Here is a 19,254-nt window from a genome sequence, read left to right on the forward strand (position 1 = left end):
GTCTATGCTCCCACTGAAGAAGGTTGGTCTGATATAATGTGTTCACTACAACCGTTTCTATTATGAATTCGCCATTATGTGTTTTATGCAAACTGGCGGTATTTATAAATCTCATATTTTGTATGATTATTGTTTATCTGCTGCGCCTCAGAGACAAAAATGCACAAATGTGTAAGTGTATCCATATACTTTATTTCGTAATATCTATTTATTCTAATATTCTTATGCTATACAGAATTAAAGGTAACAAAAACGTAAACATAGTTCTTATTTAAGGACAAAATATCACAGAAAAGCATAATCCCGGTACAATATATCACCGATAAACGTCTGTGACCTAAAACAGACTTTAAAACAGTGAACAGATAAATGCATCTATAAATAAACACTATATTGCTCTGTAAAAATATAAAAACATGTTCTCTGGTATAACTATGAATCTAATCAGTTCAAAGATAAAACATATATACATATATTTCTAAAATTGGAAAAATAAAAGCTTTTTACTCAGAATAAATGCAATAAAATAAATGTAAAATTCCGCAAAAGAAAACGCTAAACAAATGCGGGTAGTTCTATCGTAAGAACAACAATCGAACGTATTTTTCAAAATATTTAAAAATGTGTTCTTTTTTTGTTCCAGGACGACTCTCAACTGGTCTTTATCATAATTTCCAGTTTAAATGTCTGGCCAGAAATTAACACTCATTGTACATTGCAGGACCTGGATCGTTCATTCAAATATATCAGCGTTTCTGAGCTTGGGCGGTATTTTGGCGCGGGTTCTACTTGCTTGAGTAAAACCCTTTCTTTTGGACCCGTCAAAAGGGCGGACGGAGGGCGAGAATATGTCGGGCACTTCTGATCTTCCACGCGGTCCCACGTACGGGATGTTCTACCAGATAGCAGGCCATTTCTGCTGACGTCATCAATACAGCGACTGCCCATTGTACGGATGATTTGGTCGACGTCGTCCACAGCATGGTCAATGATTACATACGATACAACGGTTCCATCATGGCAGCCAACAAGGAGCGTTCGCTCATCTGAACAGACTGTGATACTGGAAATTGAAGAATGGACATCGCATCTTGCGATTGGTAGGTCAGTACGAAGACTGACCACGAACACATGACTGTCCTTGTAGTAGATAACGGCACCACCTTGGAGGACTACAGCCGTTGGTGGCACTCTGGGACTCTGGAGGCTGTTGATAAAACGACCCTCTCCGATGTGAAAAATGTTGTAGTCAGAATCTATACAAACAGATGTGTCTGAAAACACAATGGAATCGGTAGGAGTTCCTGGATTCATAAACGGTTCGCATATGGTGATGATGGCGCCTGTGAAAATATTGAGCACCAACAGACCTAGTTGAGTTTGCCATTGGTCAGCGGGCTTTTCGTTGTATTCTATGCTCACAGCATTTGTACTGTACATGACCATGACGCAATTGCTGTCCTGATTGGAGCAAGGGGTGACCTTCTTGATGGTGTTGATGTTGACAACTTCAGAAAAACTTTCTGGCGTATAGTATGAAACCTTGTAATCGTCTTCGAGAGAGAAGACGCAAATGGTTGGAGTATCAAAATCAGCCTCCACTTCCAAATAATCCTGAGCGGTCAGAACGACGACGTTCTGATCATCGCTGGTCAAGAATGGCTTGTCCAAAATGTACTTGAGTGAAAGTGGGTGTGTACTTTCTCTAAACCCATCTGACATGAAACTGAACCGTGTAATGTAGAAAGGTGCTTTGAAATTCAGCTCTTCTTGAGCAACGTAGATGATGGACTGTGTATTCTTTGCGCCTAAGCAGTACCCCTTTGTATTGCCGAATTCCTTTACAACCTTTCTTTCATCCATATCCCATATTTTGACAGCGACGTTACGTTTCTTTGGAATGCTCGATATCAGGACGTATTGCCCATCTGGAGTACAAGCAAAATCTTGAATGGGTGCATCGTGTGTAAGTAAATCGAGCAAAATGCCATTTCGCATGTCAATTACCCCTAACTCATCGCTGTCCTTGCATCTCACAAACGCAACTGAGTTATCCACGGTGAGTTTAGCTTCTATCACCTCGTTTGTGAGCTTGTCAAGCATGTTGATTTGCTTAACAGCATCATCGACGTTCCACACTTGCACGTCCTTGGATCCTTTCAAGTGAGTAATGACTTGGCAAGTGTTCTGCGAAATTAGCATTTCCGTGATGATGCCTACTGGTGCTTGAATCGTAGTTATTCTTTGGCCGGTCGAGACTTTCCACAGGTATAGGTTTCTAAACATCGTGGCAAAAACAAATTTTCCATCTCGAGAAAAGTCAGCATTGGTGAAATACAAATCTGTGTAAAAACTTTTTGGCAACTTGAATTCTTTTGGCACATCATCTGGGCGAGTAAATTTCACCGTTACTTTCTCAGCGAATCTGTCATACACGAGTATGGTATCGTTTCCTCGTATAAGAAGCATATCATCTTTTGGTGAAACCTTCAGATCGACAATCTGGTCATCTGGAAAATCTTCTTCCAGGGGGCTTTTGTAAGCCATTTCAACCGTTCCTTTGTGAATATGCATGACCAAGAGCTTGGCTTCGTATGGGTTGGCAAGGTATCCGCGGAATCCATCAGATGTGAAAGCAAGAGTGGATGGACGATGACCCGTTGGAACCGTACAAATGTGTTCCAATGAGTACATATCGTAGCATAGCATGAACTCATTCGAGTTGCAGAATATGTGTCGCCCATTTGGAGCAATTCGGCTGACTTCACATTTCCCGTCGAGTGCAATGATTTGCAGAAACTCACAACCAGCGAGGTCAGCGATACATAAGTAGCTGACGTCTGTAGTTACAATGACGCTCAATCGCTCGTTTGTGAGGCTTACACAACACATTTTGTACTTTTCCTTCACTTTCAATTCGATGTGATTCATAACTATCAACTGCCCGACGAATTCCCCCGTGACTGAATTATGTACCTTGATGGCTTTTTCTGTTATATGGTCCACGATGACAAAGAGCTTCCCGTTTGGCGTAACATATAGATCGCCGTTTGATGCAAATATACTGCCCTTGTCTTCGCCTGTTGCAACGTCAAACTTGTGAACAAGGGAGCTGTCCTTGACCTTTTGCAATAAAAATCTATCCTCTCCACTTAGTATGTAAAAGTCACTGCAAACATCTGACGCCAGCGTATGCTGCAATGCACTTCCGGGTACTTGTAAGTAAGGAAAGTTTGGAACAAGGGCACAGTGTTTCAGGCCCGCTCTGTCACATTGTTGAACTAGAGCTCGGATGTTTGGATGGGTCTTAAAGTATGGCAGCAGGTGACCAGAAATTTCGGGCCCCAAGTTATTAATGTCGGATTGAATGGTTGATTCCGCTACGCGCAAGGCTTCTTCTACAAGAGTTGCCTCTTCACCAGGGTTGAGAACAAAATCTGCCATAATATGAGTCAACGAGAGAGCCTTGATTTTGTTATACAACCATTCATAGTTAAACAGCACTAGACTGTTGAGCTCCTCAAGTCTTCCGGCGAGGTAGAGATGTCTCGGAACCTGGTCGTATTTTCGTTTGTTGAACCTGACGCCATTTCCAGGGGTTTCAAACGACAGAGGCTGAGAAGCGACCAAGCGATCAGCCTCTTTTCCACAGGGCAAAAGCAACTGAACTCCGTTGCACTCAGGCACCTGGACGGGCTTTTTCCTACCTGACCACGTTCCCAAAAAGTAATCTGCCAGCATAGAGTGGACATCTTTCTTTACTTTTTCGTCTGACAGGTAGCGCTCTTTGATGACGTTTTCGAACTGTTCGTGGCACAAAAGCGACACCGTTACGCCGTCCGCTTCTCGTGATGTCAGGAAAACGTCGATGTCTTTTTTCAGCATCAACCATTTCACGTATGGTATTCGTCGGACCGGTGGATGGTACGATATGAACACAGAATTCAGCACATCTTCATCTAATGAAAGAAGATCTTCCATTTCACAGTCACTTAAACCAGTTACTGAAGCTACCAAATAGCTTAATGATCGTCCAACTAACACTTTTCCGTGCATCTTCTCCAGTTCATTGTAAAACTTGTTTATTGCTTCAGAAATGTTAGACGGTACATCATCCACAACTAACTTGTCAAAAGACGAAATATGCTTGGCCATATGAGTCAACAACTGAACAAACATAGCCAATGAACAGTCCCCGAACTTGGCTTTGAACACACTATGCTGCAGCGTTGTCACTTTTCTACCATAAAGGCTGAGCGCGTATTGCATTAGACCATCAGCATCCATTTGTGACATCTGTGTCACTCTCAGTGTGTAATTCACATCTTTGATAATCTCACTTTGTAGCCGGTCCAGTATACCATGTTTGGTTGGATGTGTGGCAATGATGATTTTAATATTCGGCGACAACTCTGTGGGCAACCAGGACAAATAATGAGCGTTGTATTCAGGAATCAGTTGCTCGATAGCATCCAAAAATATCACAACATTGAGCTCTTTGGGGAAAGAATTGAGCAGGTCTGCAAAGTAGCGCTGTAGGTCCTTACAATCATAAGGGAGGTCATTGGAGGGTCGGCCTAGGGTGTGTAGTAACTGGTGACAGAGGGTCATCAGTACTTGCTTGATGTCTGAACTCTTCGGAGTGTAGCCGATGAAACGGATAGCGCAAATTGTACGGCCAGATGAGTTTTTAACAACCTGAAAGTACATATAAGACTATATACAGTATGCCAAAATACACCATTGTATTCGCTATACATCAGTAACATAGGCGATGATCAGCTTCATATAAAAAGTTATTCCACTGTGTGTCGACTAAAACGAAACCCATTTCGATCTAGCAGAATCTAAAACAGGTTTATAAGTCACGATCCAGTATATAACTTAAATCAGAACCTGCACATTTATATGTAAGTACTTTTCAAAAGATAATACTGTCATACTCTCGTATATCTACCGATGTATGAAATTTATACTGACCTCAGTTGCCGTTTTAGCAAGTAGAGTGGATTTTCCAGAGCCGGACTCGCCGTACACAATGAGCGGTTTCTTAGACTGGGCAGCCAGGTATCTCTTTACCCCGCTAACGATTTCCTCTTGACCGTAGAAATTCACAGCCTTCCGCTTACAGCAAAGCCAGTGTTGCAGAACCTCCTCATAGATGTCCGGTTCGACGTCGAAACGCGTTTTCGGAACTGTTTGGTCGATCATCATTGTCAGTGTCTCACGAAACTCTGTACACAGCTTGTTCAAATATGGAGCGTGCAGTTTTGGGTGTATGACGTCATCATATCGCCATAAAACGTCATAATCCAAACAGTTCCTATTTGACAGCAGTCCTTTGACACGTGTTTTAAGTTGGGAGAGTTTTGTTGCACAAGTTTCGTCAAGTTCTAACAAGTCTGTTTTCTCGTTGAGGGATATTTCAGCAAAATCGGTCGCCTTCTTATCTTCAACGTAGTTTTTCAGGTCAACAATGGTTCGAGCAAACATAACACATCGGTTCTGCGATTCACCGGATTCTTCTGTCAAGTGCTGTATGCATATATCTTGTGCTAAAAGAAAACAATGAGCATGACTTGCCAGGTACAGATATCCCAAAAGGTTTTCATCCTATATTTTAAAATATAAATTATAAATCAACATCAAAAAATCTATCTCAAAGGTCTTAAAAGAAAACAGAGCCGTCGTATATCACAAAACCGATTTGAACAAACTGTGCTCAATTACATCCAGATTAAACCACAAACATGTTTTATGTATATAAAATAATGCGCATATTGCTTACTTGAGGCGGTGTATTTTTGCTGGGTTTCCCCGTCTATAAGACCCTGGAGGTATGCGAGTTCCGCCACCTTCTGCAGAAGCCGCCTCATCTCCTCCTTTTCCTCCATCCACTTCTGCTGGGTCGCCTCTCGACACTCATTCTCCCTCTGAAAACGTACATTTAGAAACATTAATACATCCTTATATACAAGTGCACATAGTAAATTCGTTTTAAACACTTTGAATAAACAATCCTGCTATTCGGCAATCAAAGTTTATTACTGAATACTGTCAAGGTTTCAGGTTTCTGAACAGAATAAATGCTATTACGCACACTGAAATAGTCAGGCAGCCGCTCAGTCAACCTAGTAAGGAGATACGCGGGTGGTACAGAGTTATCGTCCTTCTGGTACCAGTCGTCCAGGAGCGTCGCCGACCGCGCGTCCCGGTTTCTGTGACCGCGGAGGGTCACCATCAGTGTCTCAAATTCTTCAGCAGGGATAACCGACGGCAGCGGCCGCTCACCGTATTTCTGGCCTATGAACGCCTGAAACAATACAGTATACATTATGCGCAAAATCATTAACGGATCATTCGCATGCCGCCTTGATTTGGTTTTGTTAACACCTCTGCTACGGTGACCATGAAAACAGTATATAATCTAGTTTTTGTTTTTACAGATATGTATGTTGCTCAGTTCACAATGCATGTAGAGATATGTATGTTGCTCCGTTCACAATGCATGTACAGATATGTCTGTTGCTCGGTCCACAATGCATGTAGAGATATGTATGTTGCTCCGTCCACAATGCATGTTGAGATATGTCTGTTGCTCCGTTCACAATGCATGTAGAGATATGGATGTTGCTCCGTTCACAATGCATGTAGAAATATGTATGTTGCTCCGTTCACAATGCATGTACAGATATGTCTGTTGCTCCGTTCACAAAACATGTTGAGATATGTGTGTTGCTCCGTTCAGAATGCATGTAGAGATATGTATGTTGCTCCGTTCATAATGCATGTAGAGATATGTGTGTTGTTCCGTTCAGAATGCAAGTGGAGATATGAATGTTGCTCCGTTGACAATGCGTGTTGAGATATGTATGTTGTTCAGTTCATAATGCATGTAGAGATATGTATGTTGCTCCGTTCACAATGCATGTAGAGATATGTATGTTGCTCCGTTCACAATGCATGTAGAGATATGTATGTTGCTCCGTTCACAATGCGTGTAGAGATATGTATGTTGCTCCGTTCACAATGCATGTAGAGATATGTATGTTGCTCCGTTCACAATGCATGTTGAGATATGTATGTTGCTCCGTTCACAATGCGTGTAGAGATATGAATGTGTAGGTATAGTTCATGTATTATTTAAATGCATTTATATCAATTATATACTGCGACTCGGCTGTGATTGGCGATGAGCTATAGATTATGAAGATAGTGAACATATTACTGCAACAGTTCAACATCAATAGTTATTTCATGCACATGCTGCATTCTGTGATCCTTTTTCAGAGACTTTCATTGATAGATAATATCTTTTTACATAAAAGACGCTTGACTGAAACATGAAAGTTGAATTATTTGTTAAAATAAATAATTTGTTTACCAGACAAATTACGAAGCACGGACTCATTCTACATTTGTGAATCAAGTAGAAGGCTTGAAAATCAACCGTAATGCATTTAAAAGTTTAGATTTAAAATACGTGCCTGTGTGCATTTACAACCTTAAGTAGTTTGTAATCTCTAGACAAGGAGTTTGCTGCTAATGGTATAAATATTTGATGACCTTAGCGTGTGTCTTCAAAACATCGGAGAAAGTAATAACCTGATTCAAAACAGATCGCAAAACCACAGAATCAAACCCTTCAAGAGAATACAGCGTTCACTGTATTTAGGGAATATATTTAATATTGGTATACCAGTCCTTTACTTGATACGTTACACAAATATTACTTCAAGGTGCAATGGTGAGCGCAATGTTTGAATGGCAGCTTAATGAAACATAAACAAATATTTGAATGGCAAATCAAACGTGTTCTTTATACCAAGTTTTATTTGCTGAGGCAAAGAAAGAAAAGATGGATCAATGTTTTAATGATATGTCGGGGATGCATGTCTTTTGATCTAGCTTAAATTACCACAAAGCTTGGTCCGGCAGACATTTGTTGACAATTGTGCAGCTCCCGGAACCTGAAGTCAGTGAGGTAGGGGTCCGCGACGTTGTCCTTGGGCAGCACTCCCCACTCCAGGTCAACCATCTAGAAACAACAAAAAGAAAACCCTTGTCAAAGTCAGAGGGCAAAATTATAGTTCTACGGTACGAGTATATAAAACTACGGTGCGTGTATATAGAACTACGTTACGTGTATATAGAACTACGTTACGTGTATATAGTGCTACGGTACGTGTATATATAACTAACATATGTGTATATAGAAAAACGGTACGTGTATATAGATCTACGGTACGTGTATATAGAACTATGGTACGTGTATATATAACCACGGTACGTATATATAGAACTACGGTACGTGTATATAGATCTACGGTACGTGTATATAGAACTACGGTACGTGTATATAGATCTACGGTACGTGTATATAGAACTATGGTACGTGTATATAGAACCACGGTACGTATATATAGAACTACGATACGTGTATATAGAACCACGGTACGTATATATAGAACTACGGTACGTGTATATAGAACTACGGTACGTGTATATAGATCTACGGTACGTGTATATAGAACTACGGTACGTGTATATATAACCACGGTACGTATATATAGAACTATGGTACGTGTATATAAAACCACGGTACGTAAATATAGAACTACGGTACGTGTATTTAGAACTACGGTACGTGTATATAGAACTACGGTACGTGTATTTAGAACTGGCAAAAAAATTGAGCTTCGGGGGCAAACTTACGCCATATCCAGAGGTGGGGTAAATTTGCCTCCTTGGGTATTTAATGTTATATTAACGCAGGAGCTGAGATAGCCCCGGGGTCATTTATATTTTGACAGGGAGTTTCAGTTAATATCTACCCTATTTTAAAAAAATATTGCCGAAAAGTGTAATAAATACATTGTCATTTACTTTACTCAAACTCTTATCGATTTTCCTGAACTTTTTTTCTGAAAAGCGACTGATACGGTTTACCCCCTCGTTTAGGGGATCTAACATACAAGTTTTAATATCTAACATCACATGGAATGTGAAATCCTTTTAATATGCAGTTAAAAGCTACCGCATTCCATTCGGTATTATACTTTGAACTTGAAGTTATAACATTTAAAATTATCATTGATTCTTAAATTGTTTTTTTAATATAATATTCGAAACAGTTAAACAAATGTAAACAGCTAAAATGCAAGATTTCTAACAGTCTTACATTAACTTAATGAGAGGACAGAGGACCTAGCTGTTATTGTTGACTTATTTAAAGTAACTCGCTCATGGTTTGAAAAATGCATTTTTTAAATTACGAAATAAAGTGCGGCAAATCATAAGGAGTGTTAAAACAAAAATACCAAAAGCTGTTGATATTTGCACAAATATTGTCTTTGAAGACCACTATTTTTATTAGCGTTAGTAACGCGATTGAAAATTAATTACGACTGTGGTGTTGGATGATTGGTTGATTGACATTATCACGTGATGTTATCAATGTATCTTTAAGATACAGCATATCAATCATCTTAATTAAAGTCACGGTGGCCGTGTGGACTAGCCGGTGTTTATGCTATAACTGTATTGTTTCTGCATTTTCGATATCATAGAGTAAAATGATCTTAAAAAAGTGTTTTCAGATGCATTACTTGGAACTATTTTTCCTCCAAAAACATGAGCCAGTCAGTTTATGCGAAATAATTATGATAGTATTTAATATATATAAATCGACAAATGTCACCTATGATAGCTATCAATAAAATTTAATGAAACAATATGCAATTTCTAACACAAATTATTGGCTTTTTATTAAAAATATTCTTTTATTTTCAATTTCCGTTTAAACGAGTCCAAAATTTACCCCAAGGACAAATTAATGCTTGTCATATAAACGGGGTATACTATGGCGGGGTTTATCCTTTAGTGTGTTACAACTTCCAGTCTATACTCCTTTGGTAAAATACCACAGGATATTTATCCTGTGATCCTATTCAATCAACATGTATGCTCCATTAACGTGACAATAACTTTAAATGATAGACTATGCTTTTTAATAAGATATTGATAAGCAAAAGGCTTATAACCTAACTTATTGTATTAGGCATTGTCAGATTAGTGATGAAATACAAAATGATTGATGACTGAAACCCCCGTAACCGAGATACATGTACCTTACTTTAAATATTTCAACATAAGATTTGGGCCGGATTAGCGCAATGACTACGAATAATCATGGTTAATCCGACCTGCTTATATACCTGAAAGTCGACACCATATTTCTGACGGCAATATTCTCGTAACGGGGGATACACACGTTCAACCAATGCATTACGTTCCGTCTGGGAGTCTGAAACAAACGTTTAATTCATTATGGTAATGCAAATATAATAAGATTCAACACAATCAAACTGACTTTTCGAGCAAAAGTTTGTTTCCGCGTCAAGTCTGATTTTCATTAATATTGTAACTCAACTGAATAACTCAACATTACTGTGATCGAAATAACCATTACACACGTGTGGTGATTATTAAAATCCTTGTTTTAAGGCTCAGTATACATATCTATTAACATAATTGGCAATGTCCCCGTTTTCAATGGTGTGCTAGCTCCTACAAAAGTGCACCCACTCCCTCCCACACAACCTCCCGCCTAAACCCCTCCCACACAACCTCCCGCCCCACTCCCTCCCAAACAATCTCCCGCCTAACCCCTCCCACACACCTCCCGCCCCAATCCCCTCCCACACACCTCCCGCCCCAATCCCCTCCCACACACCTCCCGCCCCACCCCCTCCCACACAACCTCCCGCCCCACTCGCTCCCACACACCTCCCACACACATCCCGCCCCATCCCCTCCCACACACCTCCCACACAACCTCCCGCCCAACCCCTCCCACACACCTGCCACACAACATCCCACACAACCTCCCACACAACCTTCACCCCCCACACAAACTCCCACATACCTCCCACACAAACTCCCGCCCAATCCCTCCAACACACCTCCCGCACACCCTCCCGCCAACCCCCTCCCACACATCTCCCACACAGCTCCCGCCCACCTCCTCCCACACACCTCCAACACACCACCCGCCCAACCCCTCCCACACAACCTCCCGCCCACCCCCTCCCACACAACCTCCCACACACCTCCAACACATCCTCCCGCCCACCCCCTCCCACACACCTCCCACACAACCTCCCACACACCCTCCCATCCACCTCCGACACAACCTCCCACATACCTCCCACACAAAATCCCGTCCACCCCCTCCCACACACCTCCCAAACAACCTCCCACACACCCTCCCATCCACCTCCGACACAACCTCCCACATACCTCCCACACAAAATCCCGCCCACCCCCTCCCACACACCTCCCACACAACCTCCCACACACCCTCCCATCCACCTCCAACACAACCTCCCACATACCTCCCACACAAAATCCCGCCACCCCCTCCCACACACCTCCCAAACAACCTCCCACACACCCTCCCATCCACCTCCGACACAACCTCCCACAAAACCTCCCACACAAAATCCCGCCCACCCCCTCCCACACACCTCCCACACAACCTCCCACACACCCTCCCATCCACCTCCAACACAACCTCCCACATACCTCCCACACAAAATCCCGCCCACCCCCTCCCAAACAACCTCCCACACACCCTCCCACAAAACCTCCCACACAACCTCCCACAAAACCTCCCACATACCTTCCACACAACCTCCCACAAAACCTCCCACATACCTTCCACACAACCTCCCACAAAACCTCCCACACACCTCCCACACAACCTCCCACACAACCTCCCACAAAACCTCCCACATACCTTCCACACAACCTCCCGCCCAACCCCTCCCACACACCTCCCACACAACCTCCCACACACCCTCCCATACACTTCACACAAAACCTCCCGCCCACCCCCCTTCCCAAACACCTCCCGCCCAACCCCTCCCACACCCCTCCCACACACCTCCCGCCCATTCCCCTCCCACACAACCTCCCACACACACCCCACACAACCTCCCGCCCACCCCCTCCCACACACCTCCCGCCCACCCACCTCCCACACAATCTCCCATACACCTCCCACACAACCTCCCGCCCACACCCTCCCACACATCTCCCGCCCACCCTCTCCCACACACCTCCCGCCCAACCCCTCCCACACCCCTCCCGCATACCCTCCCACATACCTCCCAAACAACCTCCCACACAACAACCTCCCTCCCGCCCACCCTCTCCCTCACAACCTCCCGCCCACCCCCTCCCTCACAACCTCCCGCCAATAAAACTATATTTTTAATATCAGTGCACGATATGTAGCATACAGATCAAACTAAGCGTACGTTAATGGGTTGAATATCAATCGCTAATACAGCAATAGGAGGAAATCAATTACACTATCTAACTGGAATACAAATTTCTTAAATGGACATTTGTTAAGTATGAGCATTCAAATATAACCAATGAAAGGGTAAAACATCCATTAAAGTCCACCCGTGTGAAATCAATATTTTCTCATTAAAAGACGAAGCTCCTGACAAGATATATTTTTTGTTTACAGTGAGATTTTGCTGTCCTGGTGATAACTGTTCGGTCTTTGGTCTAAGCGATTTTTGTTATCTAGCAGTGTGGGATGACTTTTTCATACATTAACACACATGCTTTAACCGGCTTGGTATGACCATTAAATACAAACGAGTCTTCGCGACACGTGGTGTGTTCCGTAATAAGGTTATAGGAATAACACATTAACTAACAATATATTCAATAGCAAAATCAAGATTCTGTTAACGATTATCACCTATTGTCTAAATCAGCACGTACTTGTTTTGCTGTGGGATTATGACCAATATTACAGTTATGTAAATAAATCGACTTCTGTAGAAGAACAAGAAGCAATGTTGACTTTTCCCAAGCTGGCATTTGTGAAAAGTCAACTGAATGCTTTATATAAACTTTCAATACTATTTAAATGATCATTGAAGAATCTATATCGAACGTAATATTTTTAAACTCAAGTTCAATAAGCAGAAAAGAATAATCTATAAAAAGGTCGATTTATGAGGTATAATAGACTTTTGTATTTCTATGTACAGAACGTAACACATTTAAGATAAGTTTACTTAGTGATTTCATAACCAGATGCATATTAATGTTCACTTTAAAGCGTAATTAACATTCCATGTTCTCCAAGTTTAATGTAGGGAACTCCAAACAATCGCCCCTGAAGTAAAACACCTACCAACTCCCGTGGAGCTGAGGAACACACGAACGACCCTCTGAGGGATTTCCGGTAGCTCTTCCGGTAGCACATTTCCGGCAAGCACCCGATGGACGATGGGCTCCCAGTCTGCACCTTCCATCCCTTTATTACTTCTGGTCCCCTGGCCTTAACAACTTCCGTTGAAATACAGTTTAACCACTATAGATGCATTGTATAAATGTCAGTTTATTTATCCAGACACCTTTTGACGTTAAAAGTCTATCATTATATCAATTTCATTAAAAGTACGCGCATTGTCTTGAGGTAACAATTAAATTTTGTAAGATATCTCATTTAGTGAAACTTTAAACCACTACTGCAATAAACATAGCGGTCCGGTTTGTACACGCGCTAGGTTGCTATGTGACGCCATCTTGTTTACCGAAGCTATATTGGATGAAGGTTTTCAATGCATTCCGAATATAGACGGTTTAAAACCATACCTACATTCGTAAGCCTATTGAACGGGGCCTTCATGCGGGCTTATATTGAGACGTTTCAATTTAAATCCATTATTCATCATGATCGCTTTCATTTTGATAATCAGATATTTAGTGCTTTAATTGTAGGTAGTAGTTACCATGCTTAATAAGGGAAAGGTAACTTTTTTATTTGCAATGTGCCTTTAATGTTGTAAACTAAACAAAAACCAGAGTGTATGAACTTTTTTTTTTTAAAGGTCCGGTATTTGCTAAATTGTTAATTTAACGTGCATATAAGATAACATGCACTAAAAGATTACTTTGTATCTCTCCATTTAGCAAATCTATGTTTATGTTATATTGTAGCGGAAAGTGGACAAATAAACTAAATATATCTAGAGCTATCATAGAAAGTGAGTAATACCCCCCATACACAAGTGTCGGAAATACTACTTGGATAGAACAATTCAAGATATCAAGTGGATCGTGTTTCACTGAAGGTTAACGTGCCACAGAATCGTCAATAATGTAGGGGTAAGAGGAAGATTGAAACTATTGGTACTGTGATGTGACACAAACTATCACCAGTAAGGCTTATATAGCAAAACATACTAAATTAAGAAGGTTGCTGTAACCTTGAAGCTAGGAACACGTGTCTTGTGCGCATGAAGTCCCCATTGGTTATTTCTGCCAAATAATTTAAAATCCGACATTGTCTGACAAAGATATGGACCGGAAACGAACTTTTATCAGTTAGGCTTATATGACAAAAACATATATGATCAAACGGTTGCTGTGACCTTAAAGCTGCTCTCTCACAGATTGAACGTTTTGACAACTTTTTTTATTTTTTGTCTTGGAACGAGCCATTTTATTCGAAAATGCATGGAAACAAGTGATATAAGTCTGCTGACAAAAATTCAGAACGCAGATTTTCATATTTAAGTTCAAAAATTGATGTTTTATGCATTTGCCTTAAACCGTTAGTACATAAAACATTAATTTTCGAACAGAAATATGAAAATCTGCGATCTGACCTTTTGTCAGCAGTCATATATCACTAATTTGCAGATTTTTACACAAAAACTGGCTCATTCCAAGACAAAAAATAAATAAGTTGTCAAAACGGTAAATCTGTGAGAGTGCAGCTTTAAAGGTAGGGACACGGATCTTTTACGCAACATATCCTCATGATATGGCGGTCACCTTTGCCAATGATTTTAAACTCTGACCGTAAATGGGTATTGGACCGACATACCATACGATGTTCAGAAGGTTGCTATGACCTTGACATTGAAGATAGGGACACAGGTTTTTGTGCACGACAAATCCTCATACTATTGGTTTCACGTCTGCCAACTATATTTTTCTAAATCCGACCATGAAAGATATGGACAGAACAAAAAAGGGACGGACTTGACGACGCGCTAGATTCCTATATAGCCACCAGGTTACTTTTCGAAGCGGGTGTATTTAAAGAGTTTATACAACAATTAAATTTAAAGTAAAAACAATGAAAACTACAAGGACATGTCCAGTAGTGTAAACGTTCTGAATTCAATTGATTGTTCGATAGTTCTAGTATCATAAACAAACAGGCATGAGCTAAGGCAAACAAACACATTCAGTTACAAATGTCATACCAATGTTGCAATGTTGACACCCTTCAGCACTGCACAGTAACATTTTTTATTAACTCGTCTGTCGTTGATCGCAAATTTCCAGGCGTAACCTCGATTTGGCGTACACTGCGTTTCAATAAAAAAAATATCGTTAGAACATTAGAGTTTCTGCCACGATCGCCCTTAAGCTTAAGGTTTCAGACTTAAGATATCTCATTAAAACGGGCCCCATGTCCAGAAAACTTCGTGGCCGACTTCTTCACATCCAACGAATTTCCACTGCCGATAAATTATGTTCTGAATTTGTAACTTTTTACCTGCAAAGGAGCATTCTCCATTTCAAACACACATTTGTTGTTTTTTTTCTCAAAAAATGCGCACGGATATAAGTTACTTATTAAACTCTAACCTACACGTAACTTTCCTTGCTTTAAAGGCTAAATCAATTATTTAAATCAAGTAATTTACACTGAATGCTTGCGTTATAAGTAAATGAAACCACGGGTTTATTTATATGTAACTTTGTAATGGGTCTATTTGTAATTAGATCCAGGTCGGCCACATGTTCATGTTGTTTCAATTAGTCGAGCTACAATCTATGACCCAGGTAAACCAATCTTAATGTCAATGAGAGGATGCATGGATCTATGATCTACGATCCTGGTCAACCAATTTTAATGTCCAATAGAAGGTCGATCTGCGATCTTTGATCTCATATTTGACTTTGAGAGACAATGTGCAGCCTCATCTTGGACTTTGAAAGAATTGAAGGTGTACTCTGAATCACTATTATTTTACTGCAGTATGCCGTAACAGTGTATGCCATCTCGACATTTCACTGTGATAACGCGATAAACAGGGTAATAAATTTGATTTGTCGTAAGTTTTCCACAGTATCTGTAAGGGGCGACGCCAGTGTGTTCATTCGGGAGTCTTCGAAGCGAAGTGCGATGTATTGCCATTTAAATATAATGCACCAGTCAACTGTAACCACGGCCCCCAGGTCCGGGGAATAGCGGGGACTTTGACTTTCGGTCCAGCCAAGCCCGGGTAAAATCCCCGCCCTGCTGGAATGAACTGATGGTAAAATCCCCGCCAAGTGCCACCCGCACCTCAGGGACCCTAGATACGGCCCATTCCCCGCAATATTTGGCGCGAAGAGAAAACCACTGCATTCACCTGGCAGTGCGGGGCCACCGGGAAGGTAAAAACACGGCCCATTTCCCCGGCTATCCCCTGTATACCCCGGACCTGGGGGTCGTGGTTACAATTGACTGGTGCATAATGAAAACTACAGAGACAAGCCCAGTAGTAAAAACTATTAAAGTATAAAGCTGTTTAGAGGCACAAGGCGGGGCTAAAAAAACACTGAACTGAGACACACGTAAAGTATATCATGCACACGTACACACGCCACAAGCAGATCATAAACGCATCGAAATAGCTTTACAAAAACCGCTTGGATTATCACTTTGAAACACAAGTTCACTGGAACAAGAGTATACTGGGAGCCTATTTGGGACTTACACTAGTTTATACGGCCCAAACCTCAAACTAGTCCCAGTAAATAAAATCTTTAAAGATATAAGCCTCATATGTTTAGGGTATTATTTGAAAACGCAGACATGACGATAATAATATGGCATGGTGGTATACCATGCCAGAGCTTCTGCAACAATCTGCCACTCTTTCACCATTACTCATACATAGTAATGGTCGAATGTAACTAAGCAATGTTGCTTTCGTTTCAAGGTTAGATAACAGTTGATGCATTTCATCTATATTCTATAGTTAATCGACCCATTTGCACGCGCAATAACATTGAGTAGTAGTGTTTCACGACCTTCAACACATTATGTGGGAAGAAAGTTCCACTTGTGTACGAAAATGTAAACAACATTTTATATTAAACATAATGGTTTATTTTTTTCTTTCATGCTTTCGATGAAATATGGGGTTTTATCAGTGAAATAAAAACAGTGAAAATATCACTAAGGAGTGAAAATATCAACTTTCAGATCTACTTTAAAATCCTTTGTAGTAACTTCCCCTTGATCAAAACAGAACACTTTCACTTTGAACCAGAAAAGGTTACCAAAAATGTTTAAAATTTAAAGAAATGTTTTATAGATTTAAATAGAAATATATTTGGAAATTAACAACTGACCGATTATTACTGGTAATCCCTTTTTTCAACCGTTTTCTTGATCTAGAAGCTGAATGTTCGATTATTTGCTTTCATGCCAAACAAATTACAGACGAAAACAACTGTTAAAACATAAATACATTTTTATATCATCGTTCAAATGTATTTAGAACTGATTGTCGTTGTAATACGTAAAACGAGCTTCCCGAAAAATTCACACAACAATTTAGAGATAATCTGATATTTTTTACCCCACCCACGCCTCAAAAATTGTCGACAAACTAGCGTGGCATTCACTCTTTACCTTAAAAAAACAAACCTATTTTCAAGCGAAACAGACTGGTCTCTGACATTAAGTTGACTGGATATTCATGTATCATGAAAAACAATCTAAAACTTAGAAAAATGTTTAAAATCCAATGATTGACCTTCCAAATTTCATTCATTAAATGGCGGCCTAGTAATTTGGTTGTGTTTTCATGCCCCGCTTAATATAATAGTGTTTTCGTTATTTTTTGGAACATATGTGCACTTATAAAACTTCATTGATAACGGTTCATCAAAGCTTTGCACTAAAAAACGAGCGAATAATAAACTTTAAGAATGAATAGCAGAGAACTTTTTCTCAACAAACAGGAAATAGAAAAGTTGACAGCTATAATTTTGCGTGAGGGGCGCCCCATAACACCCTTTTGAAAAAATAAGAAAAAGATTAAAAAAATACTGATCAAACTCCGAAAATAAGCATAAAAAACCCAGAACATTTGTTTATTTCAGTGTAAGATCGTATTTAGTTTCACTCGTGATCATACAAAAACTATATTTTCTATGACACTCATGAAATAAAATACGATCTCACACTGAAATAAACAAATATCCGCTATTTCTTTATATATTCAAAAAAAACTAGGGGCCGAAATGTCTCTGTTGAAAATCAGTAAGGGGCCGAAACGTCTCGAGTCAATTTAATAAAAGGGACGAAATGGCAGGGCCGAAACGTCTTAGGGGCCGATTTGGTTGTAGGCCGATTTTGTAAGGGGCCGATGTATCTCGCTCCCTCTTTCTCAAATAGAAGCTGCAGCCTATCATTTTATTTTAGTATCTTTTATACCAATGGAAAATTTCAATAGGCTATGTTTAAATTTTTAAACAATATCATAAGTTACGGGGTAAGTACATGTAGGTGACCGTCGACAACCTGTTTACATGATTTAATGTTTCATTTATTCATCGGAATATTCATCGGATCGGAAAATAGACGACATTCTGGTACGATATAAATTTGGAGACCCAATATGGAAAAATATGGGATCACCGCGTGACCATTCCTGGACCAATGGCATTGCATTACTTATGTCATTCGGAACTCCTCGGCCATTTTTATCGAAAACAACCTCGGATGTATTTGGACGGTTTACATACTCAAAAAGCAGTACGTTTATGTCCGCTGCAAGTAGATCGCGTAGTAATTTTATTTAGCAGTTAAACTTTATGTATAAACTCTTGATAATCTTAATCATGTTTGCAATAATACACTACACTGGCAATCAATTTAAACTTAGACCAATAAATATAACAACACTACATTTCATTAATGATATAATTCAAAAATTTACGAACTACTTCAACTGATGTACCGGCATATATCCGAAGTTGTTTTCGATATAAATTGACGAGGAGCTCCGAATGCATTTATGTTGGAGGCATGATATAACGATATAAATAACCGATATTTTCCTTGCGAATCGAGCGTGATCGCGACCCCGTCTTGAAATGGAAAAATTGAAATCCACGCCGCGCTGACTGTCCCCTTCGATCATG

General features: G+C 40.4%; 1 protein-coding gene across 1 annotated transcript; it reads right to left on the reverse strand.

The window, feature by feature from the left end:
• Window positions 1-178: 178 nt before the first annotated feature.
• LOC128215588 (NACHT and WD repeat domain-containing protein 2-like) lies at window positions 179-13,575 on the reverse strand. The gene is made up of 7 exons (XM_052922298.1): window positions 13,223-13,575; window positions 10,218-10,306; window positions 7,919-8,038; window positions 6,101-6,313; window positions 5,789-5,933; window positions 4,981-5,555; window positions 179-4,698 (listed from the first exon to the last, which is right to left on the reverse strand). Exons 1-7 carry the CDS (start codon window positions 13,341-13,343, stop codon window positions 706-708), a joined length of 5,256 nt encoding a protein of 1,751 aa, XP_052778258.1. The 5' UTR covers window positions 13,344-13,575; the 3' UTR covers window positions 179-705.
• Window positions 13,576-19,254: the final 5,679 nt, after the last annotated feature.

The sequence above is a fragment of the Mya arenaria genome, chromosome 13 (genome assembly GCF_026914265.1).
Source record: "Mya arenaria isolate MELC-2E11 chromosome 13, ASM2691426v1".
Classification (NCBI taxonomy): domain Eukaryota; kingdom Metazoa; phylum Mollusca; class Bivalvia; order Myida; family Myidae; genus Mya; species Mya arenaria.